The 26,688-nt window shown below is 41.9% G+C and overlaps 1 protein-coding gene across 5 annotated transcripts in view; it reads right to left on the bottom strand.

The window, feature by feature from the left end:
- The window catches only part of MTCL1 (microtubule crosslinking factor 1), a 552,568-nt gene that overhangs the window by 166,754 nt on the left and 359,126 nt on the right, over positions 1-26,688 (bottom strand). For 2 of the 5 annotated variants that reach the window (XM_078688130.1, XM_078688127.1), the window contains exons 4-6: positions 18,755-18,814; positions 4,113-5,426; positions 2,849-3,004 (exon numbers count right to left, since the gene is read on the bottom strand). In XM_078688130.1, the coding sequence (XP_078544256.1) occupies positions 2,849-3,004; positions 4,113-5,426; positions 18,755-18,814 (1,530 nt within the window). Of the gene's footprint in view, positions 1-2,848; positions 3,005-4,112; positions 5,430-18,754; positions 18,815-26,688 lie in introns of all 5 variants that reach the window. The other 3 variants (XM_078688129.1, XM_078688126.1, XM_078688128.1) reach the window with 2 other exon arrangements.

Raw genomic sequence — 26,688 nt, 5'->3', positions numbered from 1 at the left:
TAGTTGGCAGTGTTCCATCTTTAGTCTTCTGTAATGACTGGCCAGTACGTTTGGACACAACCCCGTCTATCCAACCTGGCCAAAGACCTTTTCGGGCTTAGTAGCATAGTGTGATGTTCAGCTTCCTACGACAGTCCCTCAAGCATCCAATTCCATTAAGACATTTTGGCAAATGTCTTTACAATGTTATCCCATTTACCAGCAAGCGCCATCATTAGTGAAACCAGGACTTTCTTTCTCATGAGGGCACCACAGGTAAGGATGGATAATTTGATAGGATGGGCCAGGCCTCAGAGACGGTGCATGCCAGAACTAGAGGTAGGTGTGCTGAGAAGGAAGGTAGAAGTTACAAGTACCCAATGCGAAGGGGCTTCCCGATTGCTTACCCCATCTCCCCCACACCTCCTTGCAACTCTGACCAAGGCAGCCTTCTTGACCTATATGAATTCATGCCCCTAAACGGAGTATTGTCAACACCACTTGGGATAACAGTCACACTTTATCAATGAATGTTGTTCATTTATTCATTGAGTAGTTGTGCCATACGCCAACACAATGGCTGGAAGTGCACTGTGGAATGGAAGCATGTTTATTGCAGATAGCAGGAAGAAAACATTATGCACAACTTGGGGTATCATTCAAAGAACTTCAGGTTGTGGCATCCCCAAGAGCCACCCATAGACCTGTTGGTTCAAACTCAAAAAATCATCATCATCTTATGAAATTCACATTTTCTAAATGGGGAAACACCAAGAAGTAATCTCCAGATCCCTAATTTGCAAGTCTATAGAAGATTGTCTCTCAAAGACGCTTTATAACTCCTCACAACTCCTAGGATCTCTAGATTATGGTCATTTTGGTTCCAGTCTCCAACAGTATCCTGCCCTTTTCAGTCTTTCTTCCATTGAAATGTGTGAAGCTCCTGCTTTTAAAAATCTTTTGCCTGGTCTTGTTGTAACATACCTTTTTGACAATTAATGTTGTATCTCTGCTCATCGAATGCATATTTACAGTTTGCTAATATCTGATGTGCTGGTGTACCCACATTATGCTTGCTGACACTCTCCACTCTTTAAATGCAGGCTGTTTATCAAAGTAGAGGATGCCCGGCAAAATGGGAAAAGATTTGGTCCTCGTGGGAGACATTCAGAAATTAAAATATGGGGAGGTTAAAAGGGAGGATCACAAATATAGGAGGGACCAGGAAACGAGAGGCTGTAATGTACGATTGTATGTGTTGTGTAATTTGCATTGTTTCATAACCTGACCAACGGTTACAGTATGTCTATAGCATTGTAAAGGTGTACCGACTGCTTAATAAAAATAATTTATTTTAAAAAAAAATCATGCTAGCAGGAGTTTGGCATAATTTTACAAGAGTCCTCATTCCCAGCATTGGACCAAATCTGCTGATTCCGAACGAAACTTTTGACCACTTCCAACCGGTGACATAAAGCTAAAACATTGGGGTTAACCACCAAGCAGACCTCCTACAATGTTGATGGATGAATAAATGTAACCTTTGGTGGAAGACTACGGAACCTATCAGGTGAGAAAACTGTGTTTGTAACATTTCTCTTTGCTTAATTCTTCTGATCAAAGCACCGCTGCAGGAGAGAGACGGCAGCCATTTGATAATGTTCTTGTACTGCCGCCTTTGTGGGGCCTTACATAATGCACTACAATTACAGTGCATAGCAACATCTACATTAAATTTAGTCTTTATGTTGTAATTTTTGATTGCCACAAATGGATAGATGTGTCTTATGCGATTAGCCCTTGAACTATGAGGTGTGCTAGACAAACAATATGATTCTTTGCACTGCAGAGCCACCAATGCCCAGTTTCTAAATTTAATGGCCAAGGTGCTTAGCGTACAAAGGTTACAATAGGACCAAGACTCCAACACCATCTTTGCCCACTAATCAAAATAAATCATTGATACACAAAAGTGAGAGAGTGTTCTCCTGCCAGGTTGAAACGCAGCTGTAAGGGCGCCTTGAAAATCAGGCTTCAAGTGGTTTAGGAGAAAATTTGATAACAGTAGAGGGCAGTGCTCCACCACTTGCAAGTGAGTAAGATACTCCTAAATCCTGCCAATCACGGTCCTGCAACCCACAGGATAGTTGAGCAGCTGCACAACCGAACTGCAAACTCTTCTCTTATTAGATACTTTTGCCCCTCAACCTTCCGGTCCCTTACTCTGCCAGTCTTAATTCTGAGGTCTAACTCTTTTCTAAAGCCATTGTTTTTCAAAACTACTGGTCCTCACTTCTTTGTTCTAAGACACAAGGATCCACATTCAGAAGCTTAGCCCGCATGGCTCCTACAACGCAAACTTCTTTTACCGCTTTGTCAAATGCTTATAATTATGCTTGGCAGCAAATTCTAATGCTGCTGAAGCGTGCGAAAATAAAATAAATAAAATGGCAAATTAACACCACTCTTGAATCTGTGAACCAAGGATAGGAATTTGTACTTGCAAATTAAGGTTTTTGTCTACCTAAAAAACGCAAATCCTTTTGTGAGTTTGGTCCCATATTAGAACTTGTAGAACTTTCTTTGGGATTCTCAAACACTCCTGTTTATGCCCCTCACACACACTCACACACACACACATACATACACACACACACCCCTTCACCAAACAATAACGCCTCAATCAATTCACCCCTTCAAGTTCTGGCTGCAACTAATCATGTTGACTAGCACCGACACAATCCGCAGGAAGAAAGAACTACTAGCTATGTCATCAAAACATATCAACTGCAAAAATTCTAGTGAGTTTCTCAAGAGGCGAGTGAGCCGCAAAGAAGGGCATTAGAACAACTGACTTTGCAATGCTGACCTCTAGAATGAAACAGTCCTCGTCTCCCGGCATGCAGAGTTTATTGTCTCCGTCAGAGCAGCGGTGGGATGCAGTGGTGGACCGAGAGTGACGAGAATCATGCTCCTCCCCCGGATCTGGGATAAGCTGCCATTCCATTTGATCCCTCAGTTTGGACTGTTAAGTGCATGGGGAGGTATATAAACAAAAACAAAGGACAGACAGGAGGGAATAAAGAAAAACAAAAATGGGTAAGGTAGACGACTGAAAAAACTACAAGACAAAGAAAAGCATGAACAGAAAAAACAACTTAAATACAGTGGCATAAGAGAGTGAAGAGAACAAAACTAAAATAAGAATGAGCAAAATGATGGGCCGAAACATCTGAAAAGCAAAAGAGAAAGAGAGGAGAAAAAGAACGCAAACACTAGTTATGAGGCGCGCATGCAATGAGGGATGCATGAGTCAAAGCAACAGCAAGCAAACAAGCCGTGTAGGTCTCAGGGCATAAGGCTGGTTCTTCTTGGTTGCTGTTATACAAGGCTTACATAGGCGTGCAGCAAAGCCATATCCTGTGCCGGTTCATGGTTTAGACATGCGCCTTTCCAGCATTTTAATGTGGTCAGTTATTAATCCTTGTAGGGCACAGTGGTGCATGCTCTTTACTTGATTGCATAAGTCAACTGAGAGCCGGTAGGCTTTTATAAAGATTCCTTAAGAATTCAGACTCCAATCAGTTTATATTGATTCAGCAAAAAAATATCTAGTTTCTAAAACATTCTTGTAAGCGGTACAGTCGGAGACATTAAGCACAACGTGGAACAAACGAGATTGTTTCTATGTGCGGGTATGTACTATTGTATCGGAATGATAAAACTACATGCATTTGAATAGATTGTGTTACGTTGGTGAAGTGTTGCTATAATCTGAGCACTCCATTTTAAGGGGGGAATACGGCACAGGCAATGTATGCACAAGGAGGCAGTGGAATATCATAATTTCTCCCACATATAGGAGAGGGGCTTTCAATGTTACTGTCGGCTTCAGCTCCCATCATCCATGGACATGCCAACATTCAGCAGTATTAGCATACATCTCATCGGTCACAGTGTTGTATTAAAATATGTGCGTGCTGTTTACACTGAGCCTTATCAACAAAAAAATAAGCTGAAACTAAAATTAAGCAGCAGCGGGAAAAAACAAAAATCAAACCTTGCACATCAATGCCAACAAGGAGCAAAGGAAAAGAAGCAAAAAAACAAACATACCAGGGTATCCTGCTCACCTGGAAGTCAGTCATGGCTTCCTTTCCAAGGTTACCTATGGGAGAGTCCCGGGACATTGTAGACAGGAAGCTGGAGGATTCTGTGAGATTGGGCATCGGGGAAAGGTCATCCAGGCGATCCTTCAGACCTTCACCAATGTGGTCGACCTTCTCCAGGAAGGCCTGCAGTTCCTTCCTAAAAGACTTCATCCTGCAATTGATGGTATCCAGAAGCTCAGGTTCATTAAGACAATCATGTCTCTCTTCCTCACTTTTCAACGACTGCTCTGAAAAGCTGTTGCTCATGTGCAACCTAGCATCATAAATCAAACTATCTGTGTCAGCGATTAGATGGCCGATGGTCCTTTCCAACCTCTCTGCCTCACGCTTGATGTTTAGGAGAGACTCTGAATCTTCCCTTGACCTTATCAACTCTAAGGAAACCACATCACTAATTTCTGAAGGCTTCCCACTCCCAAAACCCGATGTCTTCTCATATACCTCATCTGAATCACTCTCCCCACCAATAGGTCCTTCTCTCTTTGGATGAGGAGGACGACATTCGTCGTTGTCGTTCTCCTTCTTCCCTGTGTCACTATCTGCATCGCTATCTCTAGGACTCACACTGCGCATCCCTAAATGAGAAGCAAGATCATAACGCTGAACATTGGACAGTAGTACACGGTTCTCATATTGAAGCTTCATGACTTTCCCACTTAAATCATTTATCTGTATTCTAGCTGTTTTCAGTTCTTCTTGAAGCAACCCGCCACATTTAGATGGACTGTCATCAATCCAGGTCAGCTCGTCACTAGGGCTAAACTTGAATTTATTTAGTTCAGTTGTTAACTGCTTGTTGTGATCCTCAATTTCTGAAATTGATCTCCTCAACAACTCTGCCTCCTCTTCAACAAACTGCAAGTGGCGGCGCAGCTCCATAGAAGACTCTGTGGAGTCACCAAATGGTGAGGTAGGAATGCTTGAAATGTGATCCCGATTCAAAAACTCCTTTTCGTACTGGCACCTCATGTCCTCCATCTCTGCTTTAATGCCTCGGTTTTCTACTTCCAACTCTACTATTTTCCGGCCCAAAATATTAGCTTCCTCTTCTACCAGTTTTAGCCGAAGTTTCAGCTCTGCTTCTCGAGTGCTTGGTGGTCCACCCGATTCTCCAGTAGGAAGTGGGCTGTCCACATCACCATAAACCGACTTGTATTTCTCAAGTTCTTGTTCAAGTTCATCTTTCTCCCTTCCCAATTTTGCCATCTTCTTGCGCATCAGCACTGCTTCCTCTTTGGCAAACTGAAGTTGGCACTTCAAGTCGGCACTGTCCTCCTGCTAAACAGAGAAAACAAATAACAAATGAGACACATTTTAAAAACATTATGACAGCACTTTCTTTGAAAAGTTCTAAAGTTCCACTCTAGAGATTCACGACAACATTAGAGCACGCCTTGGGAAACTCAGTAATATCATCCCTTAGCCAAACGATCTTTAGATCAGACCTCTAGTAGTGCCTGGACACTGAACTTACAAAAGAAAACACAAGTTCCAAAACCTGGGTCCAAGGCCCTGTTCTGTGTGTTGGCACGGCAGCACACTTGACCCTGATGGATTCCTGCAAACTAAGACAAATAGAGACATATTCTTACCTCTCAAATATTCTCTGCTCATAGCCGAAAAGGAAAATGAAAGAAGGCGTTAGATTAAAGCCCTCATGTGCCATTCGATCTTGAGGAATAAGGAGGTGCAATTCAAGATATATACCATTAGGCAGCATTGACTCAACAAGGGCACTGGAATCCTTAATAGGCCTACTTAAGCAAGGGAACTCGGCTGCAATGTCTTCAACTGGCCAAACCTTGAAAAGCTACTCAAAAAGTGGATATGTTAAAACTCAAGTCTTCATTGTAGCCAGCAATATCTTTGATGAGTGTTTAGACCAGGGGAAGATACACAGCATTCCCTGGTTGTCCTGAGAGATGAGGTGAGACAGATGCTCGTTATCAACAGTTTTTGCCTCTTGATTATGGAACTGTTAATAACAGTGCATTGCCAGTAATTGGCACACAGTGCATGGCACATTAATCAAGTTATTCTGTTTGGGTACCTCCCACAAGTGAGTCCTAGGGATGTGATCCATTGCTAGGCCTGTCACAATCGTGCAGACCATGCCTTTCTGCCCTTTTCCGCATGCTCTTTGTTTAGCTTTAGAAATTCTCCTTAGGCTCGCTCTTATTTGTAATCTTTGTTTTTTCCTTACTTGATCTACGAGTTTCAAGTCCTTCTTGTGCTGATCACATCTGGCTTAATGAAAAGTATCCATCAACCCCAAGAACGCTGCATGCCGGCCTTACTGTGATACATCAGGAAAAAGAATCCAACTTTGCGAAGTTAGACAGCAAGAAAATAAAGATTTTGATCAGAGGCATCAATAAATACCTTTGATTTTCGAATCTGTGGCCTTTTGTTTTAGGAGCTCGCCTAAAACCTGGGTCATCTTTGTTAAAAATGTGAACTTGATGATGTCCTTCATTATCACTCCCAAAACAAGGTCATCACCAGAATGAAAATCATTAAGCAATTACTTTGTCTGCCGCTTACGCTGCTAAGAAGTCATCCAGCTGAGAAGTATGTGCTGACATGTCTAAAGGTCTTTATTTTGACCATCACTAGTAATAAACTTCCATCCATGTTCTGAAAGTCCACTGATAATGTGCAGATGTCAAAGTCAAGAAGAGTGTTGTGAGAACAGGCACTTGCAGACCAAGTGTGATTACACAAATGTAGAACATCTTGACATTTTCAGAAAGAAAGAGTTGGCAAGATCATCTAGAAGGCAAGTCACTAACATGACCCCTTAACTGGAGTTTCAAAAAGTTATTACGAGGTAACATAACGTTACAGTTTACAAGCAGGTGCTACTCAAATATTGCTCGATTTTGGGGTATCAATGAGGCATTGCTCAAGCAAACCATTAAGCCATAACTACCATTAAAGAAATGGCCACATGGCAAGGCATTGAATCATCAGGTGTGCCCAATTTCTGCTAGAAAGAGCCAGAAAGTATCCATTGGGTCGCCTAAAACTGGAATAAATTTTTCACTGGTTAAAGTTGATATGCTGTGCCTAATTGCTATTAAAAAGAAATAGCCAAGTGTATGAGACCACTGCATTGACACTGTGGCCATCGAGGAACAGGCAATAGTCATCATAAATATGCAACTGAAATAAATTCAACCAATAGCAGTATCAACAAGGATGCATGGAGTGAGAAGCAGTGGCAAGTCTTTGTAGCTGAGGAAAAATGTATATCTACATTGATGAAGAGGCAAAGGTTGAGGTAACTATCTTAGGAGAAGTATTCTTGACTGTGTGTAAGCTCATTTGCAGAATCCGTCATTATCAAAGAACAAATCAACTGCATCTTATTGGAGGTATCCGGAGTCATTGGTTTGCTGCATCTTTTGGTGATGGGCACACTGTGATTTTGGAAACTTAGTGGCTGCTTAATGGTGCTGAGATAAGATCCAGGTATCTTCACAGAGAATAATTTATTGTATTTGTGAAAATGCACTGGTCTAATTGAACAGTAAGAAGCATGGTCAGTTTTGTTTATTGTGTGGAAGTCAAAATTTCTAAATTTTCTTTAATTTCTGGCTGAACCCAGAGTAGCATCTATTGAGTGGGATATATGGGTGGATCTTTTCCAAATGTATGTACATGTTTTGGAAGATAGTGGTAAATGCACTCATCAAGGCAATTAACTTTATATCACCCAGAAGCGAATGAACAAATAGATAAGTGTAACTCAAACTTTATATCACCCAGAAGCGAATTGACAAATACAGAGGTGTTTCTGGATAATGAAGGAGTCAATTCAGGTCAGAGTTATTTTGGGAGAATACTTTGCACGCTATGCTCCTATTCTACAGGGTCACTCCCAGTGCCATGATTGGAATAAAACTTTGAGTTGTTGCGGGGACAAAAAAAGTCAGCAAGATAGGTACCTTCATGGTTGAGCAGATGCAGAAGATTGGTAGTAACATAGAACTGAGAGAAAGAGAAAGTAACACATTTCCAGTTAAAATTGAGCAGTCAGATGGCATAAACCTGTGGTGAAATAAGGGGAGATTGTAGACTAGAGCTGGGGAGTTGGGTCAGGATCAGGAACCCAGGACTGGTACCTAAGAAACATCATTAAGGTCATAACCGCAAACTTTACTGAGATCATGAGGACAGCTGTGAGAGTCCAAGAGGGAAGGGTATACAATTTGGGTAGAGTGTTCTTATATGGAAAAAAGGTTTTCGAGGGAAGGCAAGGACACAAGTGAAAATAATGTGTTTTGAATGATGATGATAAAGAAATTGGATTAGGCTTGAACACTGAGAAGATCAGTGGGGTGAGTGAAGAGACGGGTTGTCAGGCAGCAGATAGCGAGGCAGTTGTGGGAACAGAGAGTGTGGGTGAAGGTGTTTTGTTGGGATTTCGTAGGCCTCCAACCCAGTACCAAGCTTAAATGCTAGGTTAGTTGCTGTTTTAGTAATTTAAGTTAGTTGTGTTTTGTTCTGCTGTTTGGGTCAAGGAAATGTAGGTATGTTGCATATTTTTATTTCATCTATTTGTTTGGTTATATTGCAGTGACATGAGTTCTGTTGGTATGGATTATTGTGTAAGTGAAGAATGAAATGTGAGGTACATGGCTTCTTGTGGTGAGATTAGTATGGGTGTTTTGTTTGAGTGTTGGAATTTTAGGCACAAGTGTGGAATGTATAGTGAGAGAGGGTAACAGAATTGGAGTAAGTACTAGATGGAGAAGGACATCAATGATTTAACACAATACAGCTAACATTGAAGATTTGAACTGACAAGCCATTTTTTCTTTGCCACAGGAACTCGCATGTTAGTGAAGTTATGACTGATGGTTTTAGGATTCCCTGGATTTTCCATATGTATCTTAGACTTTCTTTTTATTTTATATTGCAAAACGTGTTTTTATGGTTATGTTTTACTGTATTAACTGATGCTTACCATTTTACTATTTATCTATATTTTTATGCACCTTGAAGTATGTCTTTGACATTTTCCTATACTTTAACAAACTAACAGGCACAAGAAAAAGAAACCAAGCTTGATGCTCAAAAAAGCATGGTTCATGCAACCTTTTGGCATCCTAACTTTCACTTAGGTGCACAAAAGATTCAGTATCAAACATAAATGCCTCCTCCGGGGTCATAGAATCAGGATTTGAGAACCCCGGTACATACTTCTATACCTTAGTCTAAAAATCTACAGTTGGGGCAGATTTTTCACAGCCGTAAGTCAGAGTTAGGAGTTGGAACCTGAGGGCAAAGGGTGTTGTGATCATTGGCATTGCCAGTCCATTTGTACACCCAATTTGGGCACATAAACGTAATGGTGAAAAACATAGGACTAAGTGCATATCTGGAGTGAAAGATTCCCTAACATCCTCATCATTTTAGGTGATAAAACAGGAGGGGGTTACTCCACAAAGTAAAATACTTCCCATGGAGGCAGGGGAAAATAAGGTTCATTTGCACTTTAGCTGTAACTGCAAAACAGCATATTTTGTTCTGTCAAAGGAAACTGTCTGTTCATGGTAGGGCATAAGCAAGCTATGATTTTGTTGGACAGCCTTTGAAATTTTTCTTGATCAAATAAAGTAGTTTGCAAAGAAATGTAGGTGCTTAACATTTGAAAAAGTGCTATATTTTGTGCAAACATTTCTTAAACTTTAACTCTAATTTCTAACAACCACCTCCGATTTCCATTACAACACAAAAGAGGATTGATTTCAAAACAAGATTGATGAAAATAATGACACATGGACTTTGATCCAAGTTACTTCCCACTTAAAATGTGATCAGAAGGAGATTTATTTCTGTGTGACAGTGAACCAAGAACACATCAGAGATGGCATGGTATGTACATCGAGAGAGCAGTTCCCTTTGATGCGGATTAAATTGAAATTTTTGCTCCTTCAGATCATGCTCAAGGCATCCATTGAAATAAATGAGAAGGATAAGAGGTCAAGTAGATGGAGACCCAATACTTAAGTTTTGAGAGAGAAAGAATGTGTTAAAAAGAGGTGAAAGAGTACTTTATTCTTAACTGAGATAGCTTGGGACGTATAGAGACCCCTTATGAAGCACACAAAGCTTATATTAGAGCGTCTTTCTTTATCTGACAAGGGAAGCAGAGCTTGGCCAAATTTAAGAAAATTTGTACTGATTTTAAAGTTACTCAAAAACTGTATGCTGGTTCTCATTGAGACTCCCAACTTAGGTACTTGGCGGACTCCATGATCAACACAGCAAAATATGCGTCACTCAGACAAAATCTGAAGTGTGAAAAATCATGGGAGGGAGTCAGGAAATCATTAGAATTCAGGCTTGGGCTATAATCATTATACAGAGGGGAACATTAGTTTTCATCTGTCATTTGTCTTTACAGCTTCCTTCATGAACCAGAGGTAAATCCCATGAGCAAGCTAAACGACAAATGAATTGTGGGAATGCACTCTTTCTGACCGAAACATGGCTTCATGCCAGTTCGGGCCCGACATTGCCACTGCTCTTCCTCCTGGATATGTCATCGCCAGGAAAGATCGAGACACAGGCGAAGGCGGGGGATTGCTATAATTTATAAATCTACTCATTTTTCTAAATTTGAAGCTATTTCCATCACAGAGTGTGAAGCTGCTTTGTTTAAACTCTCTGTATCCCCTCAGCAGACCTTGTCTGGCACTTTAATTTATCGCCCTCCAGGGAAGCCCGGCCCCTGGGTCTCCACTTTCCCTGACCTTATCGCTCCCTTTATTTTAAAGGCAGCGAATTTTACAATTCTAGGTGACCTGAACCTTCACCTAGAAGATAATCAGAATAACATCTGCCGCACTTTTTTATCTGATTTGGAGGCTCTAAGCTTACGGTTATGCAATCAGGGCCCTACTCATAAGGCGGGACACCTTCTGGATCCAATGGTGCCCAATCTTTGCTATGACTGTAGTATTCCTGCGCTTCAGTTAGACTGATCCGACCATTTTATAATTCCATTCAACCTGCAGCCTTCCACATCTAGGGTAGTGGCCCCTCCTACTAGCTCAGGTAATCTCAGATCTCGAGGCAAGTGGAATATTGAGTCTTTTAATACTATTCTGTCTACTGGCATACCTGATGTCACTTTACCTTTGCTTTCATTAAATACTGCTGTCTCGGACTGGCTAACTAATGCCATTGACATCTGTCTGCCCCCTGTACCCAAAACGCAGCGTTACTCATCACCCCCCTGCCCCATGGTTTACAAACGATCTTAAAGTTATTAAGTCTAAATGTAAAGCACTAGAGAGATGATGGAGGAGATCGTACTCTAACTTGTAAAGATGCTTACAAAGTTGCTCTTAAAAGTTATCATTCAGCGTGTAAAGAGGCACGCATTTATTACGTTGCTAACACAATAACTAAGGCATCTAATCGTCCTCGGGCTCTATTTTCGGTAGTGAAGAAGTTAGCTGGCTCTGATACCATCCCTCCTCCTCCTCCTGTCCTTGATGAAAAACAATGTAACAACATTGCTGACTTCTTTATTCAGAAGGTTGAACTAATTTACAAGTCACTCTCTGCTCCTTCCCCTTCCTTGTGTAGTATGGCTTCTGCATTTGACCCTACATATCATAGTAATTGCGACCAGATAGCCAAGATTTCTTCCTGGCACCCATTTGAAGAGGCGTCTTTCCAAAATTGTTTAAACAGTATTAAATCTGGATCACCTCTTGATCCTTTGCCTATTAACTTCCTTTATCAGCTCTCTGCCACATCTAAAGGCGTCCTTATCGATCTTCTTAACGCCTCTATGCGGGAGGCCTTGGTATCCCCAGAGTGGAAGCGAGCCATGGTCATCCCTTTGTTGAAAAAGGTTGGAGCAGATCCTTCTGTACTATCTAACTTTAGACCTATATCTCTGCTTCCGGCTTTCTCCAAAATTTTGGAGAAACATATCAATACTCAACTGACACAACATATAGACAAAGTTGGCTTTCTTCATTATTCGCAATCCGGGTTCAGAGCCAACTTTTCAACTGAAACCGCTCTGCTTGGGGTTACTGAGAAACTGCGCCAGCATCTAGATCAAGGGGAAACTGCAGCATTCATTCTATTAAATTTGAGTGCTGCATTCGACACTGTGTCGCATAACATCTTGCTTAACGACCTTAGTTCTCTTGGGCTGGACTGCACTGCCCTATCCTGGTTTGCTTTATTCCTTGATGGTCGCACTTTTCAAGCCTTTTCTGCTAAGGCATCATCCAGGATCTGCATATCAGCACATGGAGTCCCACAGGGATCCATTTTAAGCCCCCTGCTCTTCAACATCTATGTCAGACCTCTGGCAGAGATTGTGGAAGAGGCAGGTCTTTTCCTATATTCGTATGCGGATGATACGCAGATTGTCTTTTCGCTTTCCACTACTAAAGACGCTACGCGCGTTACAAAACTAATGTAATAATAATATTAATAATAATGGATGTGGAAGAAGGAAACATAAGAATCATGGAATGGAGAGGCTAGATCACTTAAACCCCTACCAGTGCATCTAAGTCTTGATACCATATGATAGTGCTTTGTTTGTGCTGGATGCTGGACAATGTGTAGAAATCTGGTAATCATGACAATAATCCTTGCTGGACTTGTTCTCCTAAGGTGGAGGACAAGAGGAGCATGATGTGGACTGGCACTCAAGTCTTCTTGAAAGATAAATCAGAAAAGCGTGCTGCAGATGTGGTAAAGATTTGACATAAATGTAAATGAAAGGAACAAGGAAAAAGGATGTGCTACGTACTAGAACTATAGGTCAGAGGAGGATGTGGGTTTCTGCTGTCACTAAAGCGAGAAAGAATGTCATATTTCCCAGTGTTTTCAAGAAGGCTCCTTTCTGTAGGATTGGTGCCCGTATAATAATACTGAAATTTATTAAGCGCGACCGCTACCCCAACAGAGGGGTGTCCCGGCGCTGAAATCAGGTGAGAATGCGGCCAAGGGGTAGAAAACTTATCGATCCATCACCGAAACTACCCTGAAAAGCCACGTCTTCAGGGACTTTTTAAAGCAAAGTTCTGACACGGCCTTTTGCAGGGAAACTGGTAGGGCATTCCACAAAGCGGCAATTCTGACTGTGAATGCTCTCCCCCCCCAAGACAAGATTTCTTAAAGCGTGGGGTATGTAGCAAATTGTGAGAATTTAAACGCAAAACCCGATTTTGCTTGTAGGGGCATAGTCTTTCCTTCAGATAGCCCAGGCAGTTTCCATTCAGAGCCCGATAGGCCATTGTCATGGCCTTAAATATGATTCTTTTCTCTACTGGGAGCCAGTGGAGCTTATGTAAATGCGGAGAGACATGGTGTTGAAATGGTATATGGCAAACCAGTCTCGCAGCCACATTTTGAATTATCTGAAGGCAGTGGATTGCATATTTAGGAAGGCCAAGGTACAAAGCATTGGCATAGTCTAACCTAGATGTTACTATGGCATGCACTACTGTTTTGCGCTAATATTCCGGTAGGAAAAGAAAGACTTTCCGGAGATTTTTTAATTTGCAGAGACCTGTAGTATTTGAACTGAGACAGCAAGATTCGCCTCCCATTTCACTCCTAAGTTACGAATAGATGTGGCCGGGGCCGGTGGGGCACCCATTTCTGATGGCCACCATAGTGCTGACTCTTGCACTGTTCCCTGCCCAAAGAACAGGACCTCTGTTTTTTCTACGTTTAACTTTAATTTATTAGCATTCAACGAGATAGCTATATCGCGCAGGCGTCCCTTAAAATTCTTAAAACCATCAACCATCTGCTCTTTGAAAGAGAAAACCAAATGGGTGTCGTCAGCGTAGGAGATCGCTTTCACTCCCCAGTTGGTAATCAAAGAGAACAAAGGTGCTAGGTAGAGGTTAAACAATAAAGGACTCAGAGCTGGGCCCTGGGGCACACCACACCAGAGCTGTTTTGGTTGGGATACATATGGCGTAAGGGTGCCTCTCTAAGTACGCCCCCTCAGATAGGAAGTCAGCCATGCGAGTACTTTCCCCTCCAAGCCCACTTTTTTTAGGCGCTGGACCAAGATAGTATGGTCAACAGTGTCGAATGCCGCAGAAAGGTCCAGGATCACCAGCAATGCTGGTGCTCCTGAATCCAAAGACCACCTTATCGACTCTGCTACCTCAAGGAGAGCAGTCTCCCTACTGAATCCTGCTTGAAAGCCTGATTGAGTATCATGCAGAGCACCATTCTGCTCAATAAAAGTGGTCAGTTGGTGTTGAACCAATTTTTCCAAAATTTTTCCAGGTGCGGGTAATAAGGAGATAGGTCACAAATTTTTGAGATCCTAAAATTGCATTTGAGGGGCCCAAGATCTAGATCCTTATTAGACACATAAAATAAACGATCAAGGAATTAAAACTTTAATTTGCATTTTAATTACTGAATAACTCCTACTTGACATACTTGGTCTTTAAGCCTGGTATTCTCACAACACATCAAATGTATGCAAACGTCCATGTGAAGGATATAAACAGCATTCATCACGAATGCAAGAATCGGACGGATGTACAGACAACTTAAAACTATATCTCTAAACCCCCCCCAATGGAACAGAATTGTATAGCAGGTAAAATGTAGAGGATGGAGCAGATATCACAATTCCCAATGCACAAAGCCCTTCAAAGGATGCAGACATTATGAGTATTAAGGCATGGTCAATAAGAGACAAACATCCTCACTAGTCAACATTCGGACCTGCTATTGGAATATGGCTGGAGGACTTAAAAAAGTTAGCTGGCTAGAAATATTCTCAATTGAAGAAAAAAATACATTGCAGAAACAGGATGTTAATGGGATATCTTTTCTTATCTTTTTAGTGAACTAGAAAGCTGTTTTATTGTTCTCGGATATTACTCTACATTTACTTGTTAAGAGGTCCCCTTTGTGCTTACCTAACTCATACTTAGGTTAAGTCCTTCAGACTGCTGCTCTTCTGCTTTCCCCACCTCAACTCCAATATTTTTCCCCCGAGTTACTACCTTATGTTATGTTATATCCACTTGATATAGCGTACAAATCACACTTGAATTTGCATCTCAGCGCTATGCCAGCTTAGTGGCAACGCCACAGTCTATAACAACCAGGTCTTTAAGAGTTTTTTTTACATTTGACAAAATCAGTGCACCAGCGGAGATGAAGCGGAATTTGATTCCAAGTAGATGGCGCAGTGAAGGAAAAAGCTCTTCCACCGCATATAGAGGTACGAATGTGAGGACCAGTCAGGAGCACCTTGTTGCTAGATCTAAATATTCAGAAAGGACAGTAGTACTACAGATTTTCTTTTAGATATGCAGGGGTGCCCCCATGAGAGCGTTGTAGGTGAGACAACAGATCTTAAAAATGATTGGCTTCCAAAGCTCAGTGTGGGAGCCGATGGAGAGCCTGCTGGGAGATTACTAACCAGGCGTGCAACTGTATTTTGCACCACCTGGAATTTGGCCAATAGGGACTCATTCGCAGCCATAAGAAGGGCATTGCCATAGTCCAAGAGGCTTATAACTAGGGTCTGGACCAGCGTCCCCCTTGCAGAGGGTGAAAACCAAGGGAAGACTTTCCTCAGAAGCCGCGCGGTTGCAAAGCATGCCCTGCAAGTGGCAGTAATTTGATCCTTCATGGATAGAGCCTGATCTAGTTTAATACGCAGATATTTCACCAGAAGCCTTGGGGCGGGAGCCACCCCCAGTTCCGAGGGCCATGGTTTATGTCGAGCAATTATATAAATCTGAGTTCATTTGAATGGTTTCTATTACGTGTTTGGTTTAGTCAGTCTTGTGGTTGTTGTCTCTCCACATGGTTGCTAGAAGTAAGATTTTAGCATTTTTTATTTTGCAACCGTGGCATTCCTGAAATGACCCATAAAAAATGCAGAGAGAGGTTTTTATTCAAAATTATCTCAGCGTAACACCAAACCTCACCATCATGTGCCTTGCCTTAGTTTGTAATCTTTCAAAGTCTTCCCATAATTCCCGCTCTATAGCTCCCCGTCTTAGTGCCTTCTTGCGAATCACTGTGATTGATGAGGTAACTATTGAAAAACCTGGAAGACAGCAGGCAGATTCACAGCTGAGACTGGCAGAGATAGGTAGGAAATGGGGTAAAGAAAAGTTTGATGAAAAGAAATGCATTAGCCAAACTTGACAAAACGTTGCCCCATTTTAGTTTGACGTATTCATTACTGAAGCGGTCAGCCATTTTATCGCCCGTTTCACTAGATTGCTATTTATCGTAAAAGAATTCGATGAGAGTACTTATTAGTCTCTTTGCGTTATCTAACGCTTATTATACTGAACAATAACTCATGTATTTTTATTTGAAAGATGTACATGTTCTACGGTTCTTGCTTATAAATTGCAAGTGAAAACGGCTATTGAAGTTTTGAAACATGGTTGAAACGTTTGCCTTTAAATCAGGTATGGTATGCATTTAGATTTAATTTCTAGCTCCTAATTGCATGAGGAGTCGTGGATGCCAACATTGACTACAAAAATCGAATAATTAAAGATGCATTATTGTAATGGGGAACAAACGGTTCCTGAAGCTGAAAGGCGATAAAAATTAATGTTCTTCAAATTAAGTAGAAATTAAGACAATTTAGATTTCTCTTCTCATTTTGACCCTCTGAACACAAAAGAGAATTAATGCAAGATTAGGCAGTTTTTATTAAGTGTATTAATTAACTTCTTTTGATTTTAGCACAAAGAAGTGGGTGCTCAGCCTTTGTGGACGAACTACGGCTAGAAATCGGACACATGAGGATTTGAGTTTTGGTTCTGGGTAAACTGAATAACCTAACACAACAATAATATTCTGACTGATTCCTAATAAGGGGCAAACAAAGTTGAAAATATGTAAAGGAAGCGATCACAACCAAAGGACAGGGCTTGACATTTACCACTGCAATTTGCCTCGAGGTTCAATGAAACCGCTGCTATGCCTAGCAGGTTAAAGAATCAAATTTACCTGGAGACATTTTCCAAATATGTTTATTTCTGAAAACAGACCATTCTTCTCTCTGGGCATCTGATTCAATGCCAGCTTCCTTACGGTTAGTAAGACAGATCAGCAAGTTAATTATCTTTGCTGACATCTGCCGTGACTGGAAGGTCAATAGTTAGAATTGTGGCAAGGCCAACATAAATTACTATCCTTTCCAGGTCAGTAGTAAAATGTAAAACATAAGCCATAAAGAGCAGAGCTGTGATATTAAGTGCAAAACAAGACATACCTGAAAGAAAACCTCAATCTCCCGACATAAAAATAACAGTTTCTTCAGCAGTTTTACACAGTTAACTGGTGCTTTAGGCATAAGGCACATAAGAACATCTTTTGAATAATGCCCTCACAAACTCACCAGTTCCTGTTTGAATAAATGTTTTGGTGTCAGCTAAATCTAAATTCTGAATCTACTAAACTGGTCAGGCTGTTCACTTATGAGATGCAAGTTCTTCTATAGTGCTCAGGTTACACCAAGTTACTATTACAATATCGTTTTTCAACTATTTAGTCATTCTGCCCCAGGCGTAGTATCTGCAGAGGGATTCTTCTGTTCTAGTCTGTCTTTTAAATGGGCCATCCACAACTGTGAGGAAATGTTATCTTTTGCTACAGGATATGGACACTCAGCCAATTGTGTCCATTTGTGTTTGACCTAGTGCAAGTAAACGACAAGATCCACCAAGTTACTAGGGTTAAAGTTTGACTCATTTAAACGAGCAACAATTCTAAAATGAGCATATACTTAATGAAACTATTAGTTCTGTAGCATTGGCGATTTACACCTAATTTGGTACAAAATTATTATGGTTAATCTGCATATGCTAGCATGATCTTTAATCAGCGGATGTGTACGTTGAACCTTTGTCGGTGACGAGTCTTTAGTTTTGGCTGCGGAAAGCAGGCAAACTCTCCATGTAAAACTTCAGGGAAAAATAAGGAACTACCATGGGAGTTGGGTCCAAAATTACAGACTTGTCTGGTAATTCCTCATTTCTAAGAGGACCCTCAGGTTTCCACTTGCAGTATCCTGGATGTTTTCCACCCTTGGAGTTATTAAAACACCTGTTATGGATAACTCCCTTCCTGTTTGCGATGTTGCATTGCATGATATGGACACAGTGCCATACATAACAGCGTAGTCTTAAAACCTACAATTCAACTTTGTTTCATCACATTTTTTAATGAAATGCTTCCAATGTCTTTAGTATTTTGCCACAAGATAACACTGTTTCCGAACACATGTAGTATTTTTAACAATTCTGAACACAAAACACACACAACTCATGCTCCTTATTAAAACCATGCAATCTCTGGTGAAAGAAGTCAGAACGGAAGTCATTGAATACAACTGACACGTATAAAAGAAATGACTACTAAATGGCATTAGAAAAAATCTCAACAGGCATACAGCACAAAACGTTAGGCCTTTCGCCACTCAACATTAAGCTCTGCAAATTTGTTCTTTGATTATACGTGAAATTCTGCTTTTATGCATGCACTTTTTGATAATTTACTTAAACCATTTTACCATATATTCATAACATCCTCTACTGTACCTGATTGGATGTTTTCTTCTCCTTATGAAACTCTCGGCTGCCTCTCCTCTTCAAAGAACTCTGAAAGAGATTAGAATATGAACATGAGTCTTAATGAGGAATGGGGGTACCTCACTGTGGAGCCTGGCAAGAGGGTCTCTGTAATATCTGCGCACGATATACAAGCACAACCTTTCATACCAGGACCTGGCCAATCCATACCTTTAACTCTTTAGATTAGTTAAAGCGGTCACAAAAACAACTGGACATTCAAGCCTGATTCATGAAGGTCAAGGAAACAATTGTGGACATTAGTAAAAGTGCAACGAGGGTTAAGTCCTTTCAATTTGAGGTAGTTTTATATTATTATTCCCATTATATGCTCATTTGAGATGTTTTTGGGCAAATTTACGAAAGCATGTAAGAGTACGAGTACTTCTGGACTAGTACTTCACATACTTTTACATGTCTTTGTGAATAAGCCCCATAACTTTTATCTGACTTAATGTTGCATGTTTCATGGACCCTTGCAGAGCACTGAGGCAAAAAAGCCACAATGACGCTGTAGGACTCTCCTTGAGAGATTTTGTAGAATATTCTCAACTCTACAAAAGATAGGGCATGGACATTTCAGAATCTCCTAACTCTGAGACCATCATTATCTCATTGATTGAAATAATGAACAGCAGTGAGTCCCAGACTCATCTCAGGCACACCTCTCACAGCCTGAAAACATGTTGACCCTGCCACCACTTTTGCCCAGTCATTCTAAGACTACTATAAAGGACTATATTTTCATGCAAGAGGTATAGATAGATCTGTCCCCATCTCAACCATAGAGGACCACAATAATCTTCTACTAACATTGCCAATGTTTATTTTGAAACTGATGCATGTTAAAGAAAAGATTCTGCATTGACAAGATGATCGTCTTCACTATTCTCAGATGCACGTCAAACTGATCCATAATTCTGGATAGTAGTTGAAAACCAAACTGGGCATCAACTAAGAAGTTGTTATCTTTAGTGCTCTTCTGCAATCTTAGATGCATCAGAATGCAGACTAACTGAGCATGAATGACTAATTAAGGTATTGGCCGGTACCTTTTCCTCCCATATTTGACAAACCAGGACACTTACAGCTATGTTCTATGACATGTGGCCCCCATGGCCACATCAAAGAATTTTTTTCTTAGAAAAAGGGAAATATTACAACCATAAATAGATATCTCTGAATACAACCAATGGTGTTAACTGCATGCTAGCGAACATAAAATAGTAAATCAGCTAGCTTCATGAGTTTGCCTATTAAGCCATTCTTCTCGGGAGGGTTGATGGTATCTGACTGTTGAAGACAAATTTTGAGGAAAGGGATTTACAACAATGTATTGCCACCACTGCGTGGAGTCTATTTCTTGGAGAACATACATTTGTAGCTTTGCAAAGATGAATAAATATGCAAGCAAGAGCATTAAATGATTTAGAGTGAATATGTGGATGTATTAGACAGAACAGGATACACTTCAAGGAAGCTTGCCGCGATATAGGAAACTTACACAATACTCTAGTGGGATGTGTCCACTGCCCTTGACTTTGCAGGTGTGAATTGCTAGCATAGCTTTGGACGAGATTCAATCCTCACTTTATGAAAGGTTAAATACGAAGTCAAATAGTATTCAGGGATACCAAACTGGTAGTAAAGGGCATTGATTTATTGAGCAGCTTTCAGCAGCACCGAACATGTGGCCTCCATGGCCACCCAAAGAAATGTTTTCCTTAGAAATATTACACCCATAAATAGATACCTCTGAATACAACAAATTGTATTAACTGCATGCTTGTCAGCATAAAATAGTACATCAGCTTGCTTCACGAGAGTTTGCCTAGTAAGCCACTCTTCTCGGGAGGGTTGATGTAGCCGTGAGGGTAAACAAATCTGGGTCTGAAATAAATGGTATATTATTAGTGAGGAGACGAACTGTGCCCTCGGTGTCATGTGAGCATCCCTAGAGTCAGAATCATCAGGGGCCCCACCCACTCTTCCTATCTGAGCTTGAGGTGCACAAGCAAGACCAGGGAGTGAAACAGAAGGGATTTATACATTTGTGAAATCCCCTTCTCTTCAATGGGTCCCATAAGAATCTGGGACACCAGGGGACTACATCCAGGAGCATTCCCAAAGGATCTGCGGTGTTTCTCCAGGGCATGGCACAATTGCAGGTACCTAAAAAACTGAGACCTGCGCAGGCAAAACTCTTCCTGCAACACCTGATAGGACTTAGGTGTGCTCCCTGCCATTCGTCTCCCACCTTTGAGATACCACTCCTATCCCGACCACAAAATCCTTCTAAGGAGGAGTCCTGTTTCAAACCCCTGCTTACCATAAGGAGAGGTCACCAGTGTAATCCAACTATCCCAAACAGTCACCGTAGTGCCATACGCTAGGTCCCAAGAACCACCCTCGTGAGCTCGGGGAAATTGGAGTGCTATGCAACAAACCTTCAATCTTGTCCAGGCCCATACCAGCCACTAAACAGCCGAAACGCCAGGTCTCCCCACTCATTGACCACCACCAGCTGAGCCAAAAAGTAGTAAAGGTGCACGTCCACCATCCCCAGTCCCCCATCCCAAGTGGGCTGAGTGCATTTCCAATAGGTTATGATGGAAGGTTGGTTATGCCACAAGAAAACATCGATTCTGGCCTGCAGCTGGTGCCACCAAAGCTGCATCAAAAGCAGGGAATACATTTGTAATGTGTATAGCAAGCGTGGTAGGGTTATCCTCTTGAACAGGGCAGAGTAGTCCGAGAAATTAAGAGGCAACTTAACCCATCTGGTGAGGTACGTCTTTAAGCGAGACAAGGGACAAATATTCAGGCTCCAGGTTAGTCCTTGCTCCAGTGCGATATACATTCCCAAGTATTGAAAATTCAGTCTGCGCACTTAAAGCTGCGCTGACCACTTCATTCAAGTGACGGCCCCTACAAGGGGACCAAAACAATCACCTACATTTTTATATGTAAAATGAAACATATGGGTGAGAATTATACTATAAAAACAAACAAATAATCAATTAACTGTCAAAGACAAACAATATATAGACTGGCCACTTGTTTAGAGGGCAGTAATACCGACAAAGTTCTAAGTTATTTGGACATTTTTTTAAATATGTGCTAAATAACAGTAAAGAAGAATGGTAGTGATGCTTGCCAGATAGAAACTTTTACATGTGCTTATAATCCATTTTTAAAGTTCAACACAAGTGCATGCATCCATCCTTCACCCTTTTCTCTTTATTTGGGTACTAGTGACTTAAATCCACAATGAAGATATCACAATCAATGTGCTCTATTTTAGGTCATCAGCCGCTAGTGTCATTTACTGCAAAGGAAAAAGTTACCAGACTCTGAAATCCAGCTCTTAAATGCCTCCCTTACAAGGTGTTAGGCTGCCTAATGCATTTTCCCATATAAAGGCCTTTCTTTATAAAATGATGGGCACTTGGCAAGGAGAAGCGCAGGCGATTCAAACAATTTGCTTCCTAAATTGCACTTCATATCCTTGAAATTCCGCTCACTCTCACATTTTATTGCCACCAGGAAAAAACCTGCCACCCTTTTTGCTTCATCACACAATCTGAAGATCAAAGCCACGCTGTACTGGAGCGCCTCCTCGAGTCATACATGAAAGGAGTTATTGATTTAAGCACAGCTGCATGCAATACATCTAAATAAGTAACCGGCACTGCACACTGTAGTTTGTACATTAAGAGGGCAGCCCATGCAGCAGAAAATGGGTGTTAAAGTATATGTTTTTGCAACAAATATGAAGAAACATAAGATAATTCGAAAGATTTAGGAACTCTAATCGTAAAGGTATTAAATTTAGATTTAGGAGAGAATGTACTACTAAGCAGCATTTCCATGGCATGAGAGCACCAGCAGCATTTGTGTGGGTACAGGGTCAGACCCAAATCAGAGCAGCTCAGTGACCTCCAGACATCCCCCTGCAGAGGGTGCAGTCACTTCCTGCACCTGCCGACAGGGGGAGCTCTGTCCACCCTTTGAAGAGTAGGCAGGTGCCGCCTGCAGTGTGCAGTGAAATACGGAGCGGCTACTTCAAGCAGTGGGTTTGCAGCTGCCCTGGGGCTAGCGAATAGATCGCAATAGCAACAATAGAACAGAGCCACCCACTAATCCCCCCCGGGACTGGGTATCGTTAATAACAAAAGAAAAATGTCCAGAAAGGAAACATTCGAATATTGATTCCCTTATTCCAATGGTGTCATAAATATGAACACTTAATTGATTGTAGTCATAGGGATTCAATGCAAGACACTATTACTATATCAAAAAAATATAGACTTTAATTCTCATTACACATGTAGCTTTTCTCCAAGATAAAAGTCTGGCAACAAAATACTACCTATAAGTCATAATAAATACACTGGTAGTATGACAAACACCTTTCGCATAAAATATGGACATTTGATTCAACCACATTTTCGTGAATTAACACAGTACATTTGGGAAATTAAATTCCAATTAATTTGGTATTTATGCAAAAACGGCGTCATTGGAATAAACGTAGATTGCAATAGGGAACAGTGTCCTTATTTGCGCGCTGCCCACTGTGAGGCAGCCTGGGGCAGTATGTCTGTTGCATGACAGGCTTCCCTAGTCCAAATTGTTGTAAGTTTTTTTTTTGGTGTCTTTTACTTGTTGTCACAGATCCCTGGCACTGTTGGCATATGGGTGTGTTTCAATGTCAGTGGGTTTTGGGTGTACGTAGCAGGGGCGTAACACAGGCCCCCGCAGCCCACGCGGTGCGGGGGGGCCCCTAGCTTCAAGGGGCCCCCTCGGCACTGAACTCTGGCCGGGAGAGCTCCTGATTGAGCCCGGAGGGGGCCCCCCTAAGTACCGTGCAGGGAGGCCCCCTCACTTTTCGTTACGCCAGTGGTACGTAGACACAAGCACAGGAGCCAATGTTGAATGTCTACGCCAACTCTATGAGGAGGATCACACTGCATGCTTCAGAATTAGTCTAACACGTGCCACAAGTTCCAACACAGATGAGGACTCTAGCTCATCTGATCAGCTGTGTTGAGCTTTTCTCTCTTTTCCATCACTGGTAAGCATCCTTTTCTCACTTGTCTACAATTATAGTCAACACTGGATACAGCGAACAGAGAATTGAAATCATTCATAGATGGGTGCAAGATCCCTATTACTGACCTGTGATTCGATCCGAATGGCAAAATAACAAAGTTTTCATTATAATGACGGTGATGAAGATCTTGGCCACACTTACAGTAACTATGAGAAATGAGGCACCTATAGCAAAGCGCACCGCTATAAGGTCCTGGGGTCCTTTGCGAGTCATTCCGTGGAGGGCAAGCCCAATTCTTCAGTACATATGGCTATGTAACGATTATTGGTTGCAACTAGGAAATTACGGTAAACATATTACTGAAAATTGCCAGCAGTTCTCCAGATAAGGACTTTATCTTGGTGTCTAACAAAACACCTTAAATCACTGACGTGCTGTTTTTGACATACAAATGACCGAATACATAACAGTAATTGTGAGTATGACATCTTTAGTGGAGCTTCTGTGCCCTTTTGAGCCATAAAATACTATTCACAGTAATAAAAACCTATGCGAAGTTACAGCCCACACTAAGTATTGGATACAAGTATATCTTGACAACAGACCATTAAAGCAGTCTGTAGCCGTCACGTATAAACAGCAGAAAAGACAAATCTTGATTTTGTGCTCTAGGGTTTTTTTCCAATTTTATATAGCGCGACCCCGTACATGAGCACCAGTTACATTAAACAAGGACGCATTCACATTTGGTAGGCACGGGGAGATTAAGTGATTTGACCAGAATCACAGGATGTTGAGCCGACGCCGAGAGTCAAGAGTTGAACCTGGTTCCCCAGGTCCAAAGTCTGCAAGTCTAGCTTTACGCCACATCCTCTCCACAACTTCTGACTACTCCAGATGTATATCAGTCAAAAGAAGAGGAAGGAGCTTACAGGAAGATGCATTACAAAGTAGGAAGTGTAGGAGATATAAAGAAAAGACCAGAGTATAGGAGAAAGAGGAGGATGAAAATACAGCAGATAGGAAGAGGAACATCTGAGAGAGAATCAGCAATGTCAGATTAGGGACCAAGCTCATCTGCTGCATCACACCCATAACATCTGCAGAGGATGGTGACGCTGGCCATAGCTCCCTCTGTGTAGGAGCTGGCTGTATGCATGCATGGCTGAATACTATGGGGTCATCCTTGCACCTGTTGAGCTGAATATCTTTGGCTTAATCAGCCAATGAGAAGACCATTAGGAAGGGTTGAAATAACAAATTCTGAAGCATGAGATTTCCTTTCAGGCGAGGTTTTCGAATGGATATCAAGGCCAGGAGTGTACATATTCATCACCCCACTCTTCCAGTGCTCCGCCAAACCTCATACAGGGCATCAGGCATACCTTCTTCTGTTACTGAGCATAGAGCTCTTTAGAAAATAAGATCGTGAATATTCAAATGTCATCAAAATGTATACGCTACGGTTTGAACGTGAGGAACAGACAACTGAAAGGATTCCCATCCCACGAGTAAACGCGCACTTTTACTCCCTCGCAGCAGGAGCGCTGGCCAAAATCCCCATCCAATAACCATGGCAATATTGTGACAAGCTCATGACTGCTGTTTGTCGTTTTCTCACTAGGATCACATGGCAGTAGTTATTTTTCATTATTAATACATTTACAGGCGCATCCTCGGGGAGCAGACGGTCCAGAACGAGCAGGCAGGAAGCAGTGGGGGGTAGGCCTGGATGATTTTGCTAATGCAAGTTGAAATGTGTAACGTTTAATTAATGTCAGTACATGGTATTTAATTTCAGGTAATACTGTTGTATTTAGTGGTGTGTGTCTCCGGTCAGGTCATGATTGGTAAACATAGTCTTCAGTCCTTAGCAGTCAGAACCCCGTAACTCCAGGGTCAGTGACAGCCGGTAGATAGGCTGTCGAGGTGCGGGGGCCGGGGGAGTCAATCTTTCCAGTGGACCTGTGGCCACCCTCGCATGCGCATCAGGGCACAAGTATTCAGAATTTGCAGCCCCCGTTTATGGAGTTTAAGGCACAGGGCGTATGGGGGGGCCCGGGGGAAAGTATCCATTCGATAAGCTGTACCCCCGCGCAAGCTACTCTGGCGGAGTAATTTTGTAGGTTGCGGAGATCTGGAGGCTGTCAGCCATTGACCTTGCCGTAGGCAATAGAGGGGAGACGCAGAAAGGCAATATACGCATTGTTAGATTTACGGTAGGAGTGTTGTGTGTATTAGAGTTTAAGGTTAGCCACGTCACATCATCTGTCTAACAATGTATCTGGACTTTCTGCGTAAATTCTAAAAAATGTTAATAACTAATGTACACCCCCTAATCCAAAATGGTGTGGTCTGAATGCTTGCCTTGAAGGAGGGAGGGAGACCCCATCCGGACAAGCGCGGTGGGGACAAAAGGTAAAAAGGGGACTCGGGGAGTACCAGGCCATATGGATGACAGCACCACCTGCCAGTATTCAGCATCAGGGCGCTGCTTCCTACTCTCGGAACAAAGGTGATGATAGTGACAGTCTCTCCCTGTGCAAACCTACTAGCACAGGCTTGTAGTTGTAAAGCACTAGCACCTGTCATGTCGCTGATAGAGCGCCATGGCTTACAAGGAACTCACCAGGTCAGAGGTCTAGATCAGTCACTGGACTCCGTTTCCAGGTAGGGGGCATGAGCAGGGACTAGACGGGGATGAGGAAGTAGTAACAAACATGTAGGAAGTCACCTACCACTACATGAGTAGGCCAATTGTAAAGGTATAGAGACATGAAACAAGGCTGGGGGGATATACAGTAACCTAAGTCATGGCAATGATTTTATCTACTTTAAGAGATGCTCG

The sequence above is a fragment of the Lissotriton helveticus genome, chromosome 4_1, assembly GCF_964261635.1.
Source record: "Lissotriton helveticus chromosome 4_1, aLisHel1.1, whole genome shotgun sequence".
Taxonomy (NCBI): Eukaryota; Metazoa; Chordata; class Amphibia; order Caudata; family Salamandridae; genus Lissotriton; species Lissotriton helveticus.
The sequence above is the reverse complement of the archived record's forward strand: the minus strand, read 5'-3'. Positions and strand labels throughout refer to the sequence as shown.